The following is a 3,605-nucleotide window of genomic DNA, read 5'->3' as shown; positions in this document are numbered from 1 at the left end:
TGGAACGCGACTACCTAACTGTAATAAGAAAATAAGAAAAACAATTGACTATTCTGTGAACAGTTTCCGTGAAACGAGAAAAAGAGTATTTTTACGACGAAAAAAATGTATATCTCTAAGGGTGGTTACAGTTAAATGATTCTTTTATGGGGAAGGTAAACGATTCTTTCATGGGGGAACTGTAAACGTTTTTACAATAAGATTCCGGAGAATATATTAAGATTATCATTCCTAAGTTTAAACCTTACATTAAAAGTATTTTATCAGAAAAGTCATATTACAAAATTGAAGAGTATAGATAAAGAGGTATGGAAAGACAACAAGAGTCTAGATTTCACACAATTATGAATCAAAGTGTATTCCGTAGCATTTAAGTTTATTTGAAAAGAGCAATCCCTAGAGTCTTGCTCGTTCTTCTCAGGGAGGTCAGCGTAGCGTACGAGCAGTAGCTTAAAAAATGACGTGTAAAAATTGTAATGATATCAAATTATTTGCCTTTGGACTTACACACGGTGACTTTTAGAACTTATCAGATTTTGAATGACTTTATTATTTTTGTAAAAACAAATATAAGCAAGAGATTTAGAGACCAAAGGATAGGCTTCCTTAAGACCTCTGCGTGGCAGTCCGACATGGTAACCGTTCGGCCACGGAAGCAGTTACGATTGACTGGTGAAAGTCAAAGACAAATGATCATTTTTTTTATATTCTCATTATATAACCAGAAACCGAAAGGGTAGTTTCATTTCCAGAATTGTGTCAGGTTCTGTAGTAGGCTAATTTGCCTGGGGCAGTTCATTTCTTGAGCTAGTAAAACTTGTCCTGCCAATGAGTATTCATATTTAACAATCCGATTATAGGAAAATGCTCACTTTGGAACCGCATTAAGACCGTAACGCAAACGACAAATAGTCAAATACGACCGTCGGTCTGGAAAGTGATTTTATATTAATGGATAGTTGGTATATATCGAGTATACATATAACCAGAAATAGAGACGAAATAAGGGCCATCACTCCCTGGCAACACGTCAGTCAAATGGTACTGATATCACTTTTAAACATTGACTTACAATTATATGGACGTCGGGTCCGCGCTAAAAAGTGTCCGAACTTATAGGGCGTTAAAATCGTATACAGAGCGTCATTCACGCTTTAGTCTTCGTTTGTTCGACTGACAGCGAAGCAAGCAAAATTAGACAGTACTGCGATGACGTTACAATTTCAATTCAATGTTTTAGCTTTTTCATATTCCTTTACATGTCACTACGTTTAAATAGGTTGACTTGGGACATTTTTTTCGTGGTTTTTGTATTAGACCCGTCGTCTATTTATTTGTAAGTCAATGCTTTTAAACATCAATTCTCGTTCGCGCTGAAATCGCAAATTAGAAAACTGAAACAGTACAGCGCCAACAACTGACCTGTGTGTACGTCTCCGCGTATTCCAAAAATATTCTGTATTTATTGTTTCTGTTTATTTCTTTAAGAAAAATAAACTTTAATGGAATTGCTTGCTTCAGTAGTGACAGCCTTTTCTAGTTCTAGTTCCCTTTACTAATGTCTCGGAAGAGCTACTGCTCTTGAAATACTTTTCATACATTCAATTCTCGTAATGACTCCTGACAAGTGCAGTATTTTATATATATTCAATTTATGTAATATATTCGTAACTAGTGCAGTATCGGCGGGTAACCGATGGATTCACGTCGCGTCCGATCGGCTGGTCTGGAAATCTTTGGGGGAGGCCTATGTTCAGCAGTGGACGTCTTCCGGCTGATATGTTGATGATGAAGTGCTGTATTTCATATATATTTCATATACATTCATGTAATAATCCGTGACAAGTGTAGTATATTTTATATACAGTCATGTAATAGTTCCTATTAGTAATTTTTCTAATTGTTTTTAGTTAATATTTAAGTTGCATTTTATAATTTTAGTGTTTATCACACTTTGTAAAAGCGGTTCCAACTGAAAGCCAGCGTTACAGCAGGCGAGCACAATTTTACACATATGCTGAGTTGTATCCGTTTCAGCTTATAGGTATATGTAATAATTAATGTGAATTATCTGTTTATCTTGAATTATCTTAAGCTGAATAAACGTTTCTTTGTTTCTTATTGTAATAAAGATTATATTTAACTGTTCCATTCGGTGTGGGAAAAACAGCAAAACATCTAATTACAAAAGAAACGGAATCACATTTAATCGGTAATTACATATTAAATATGTAATTTTTCAATTTTCGTCATTATAGCAAAGTTCAAGTTACACCGGTCGTTTTGAAGTCAAACATTTGACGACACCCGTCAATTGTTTTCAATTCGGGCTGCCCAATTGGAGCGCAGTTGTCACCGTAATGATATCGCAGAATAGTTTTCAAACAAATTAAATGACTGACTATTTCTGGTGGTCCATTATAATGGATACATATTTTTCAAATGGCTTTAACATCGTTTGTAAAAAAATAAAGTCTGAAATAAAGCCAGTGTACTGTGACGCCGCTCGACCCAAGCAAAACGAACCGTATTAGTACGGGACAAAGTTGTATTCGACCTGGACCTTACGGCACGTGTGGGGCGGACCCTTCAGCCTCCGTTTCTGTGTTTTTTATGAATACTAGTTTTTAATTACACTATGATTTCAGGAGAAATCAGCAACGTCGCCGTCAGAAGGCACCGCTCCTTACGAAGGTTATCCCTACAGATCCCCTGGACCTCGTTACGTGGACGCGCCTTCTGTGAAGCCGGATGACGTAGTTGCATGGTCAAAGTATCTCAATTTACCTAAGAGACCTTTGAGGATCGATTCAGTGCCTTTAGGAGATGGAGCCGGAAGTTCAGTGGTAAGAAATAGAACCCTTTTTTTTTTAATATCAAGTGACAAGTCCTGCGTCTGGTGATAGGCAACACGCCTACCTTTAACATTCAAAAAATTCTAAATATACAATTTTATTTCATAAGTAAACAAAATACATTGAAACCGTCTAATCTCAAACATTATTACCTACTCATGCGTAAGGCAGATTCCCCTGAAAAAAATATAAAAGCTTCTCTTTGGAAACGAAAATTTACCTATACAGTTATCATTTACAATATATATCCAAATATTGAAAGCAAAAAGCAGCCGCGAAAAATATTACTTTTGCGCCGATATTGTGCCCATGGATTTTCGTTATTCTCGTACGCAGAAGCTGTAGGTGTAAAGTAACGTGACCATAAGTCCCTCTGTGAGCGGGACAATCTCGCTTTTGAACTTCGTTTCCCACAGTCTCCAAAAAACTTAGCAACGTCCAGTTTTGACTTTGAACAAAGGACGCACGTGCTATTAATATTCAAAAAAACAGCGCAAAAGCAACAAAAAATAGAGTCAGCTCAAGAGATGTTTTAGTCATTACACATTTTGTAATTATCATAATACATGTGTTATATTTTTAAAACAATAATAAATTTCTCTAAAAGTCTCCCAATCTATGGCAACAGGTTAAAACACACACACACACGCACAGGCGCACACATACACACACATTCAGATACCCAGTCACACACACAACAAACACACACACACACACACACACACACACACACACACACACACACACACA

General features: G+C 36.4%; 1 protein-coding gene across 1 annotated transcript in view; it reads left to right on the top strand.

Annotated features, from left to right (window-relative positions):
- Positions 1–146: 146 nt before the first annotated feature.
- Positions 147–3,605, top strand: part of LOC113234425 — a 19,308-nt gene continuing 15,849 nt past the window's right edge. Inside the window, exons 1-2 of the mRNA XM_026469736.1 lie at positions 147–155; positions 2,649–2,846. Of these exons, the coding sequence (XP_026325521.1) occupies positions 147–155; positions 2,649–2,846 (207 nt within the window). The remainder of the gene's footprint in view (positions 156–2,648; positions 2,847–3,605) is intronic.

The sequence above is a fragment of the Hyposmocoma kahamanoa genome, unplaced genomic scaffold (assembly GCF_003589595.1).
Source record: "Hyposmocoma kahamanoa isolate Upper Pololo Valley unplaced genomic scaffold, ASM358959v1 84, whole genome shotgun sequence".
In the NCBI taxonomy this organism is placed as follows: domain Eukaryota; kingdom Metazoa; phylum Arthropoda; class Insecta; order Lepidoptera; family Cosmopterigidae; genus Hyposmocoma; species Hyposmocoma kahamanoa.
The sequence above is the reverse complement of the archived record's forward strand: the minus strand, read 5'-3'. Positions and strand labels throughout refer to the sequence as shown.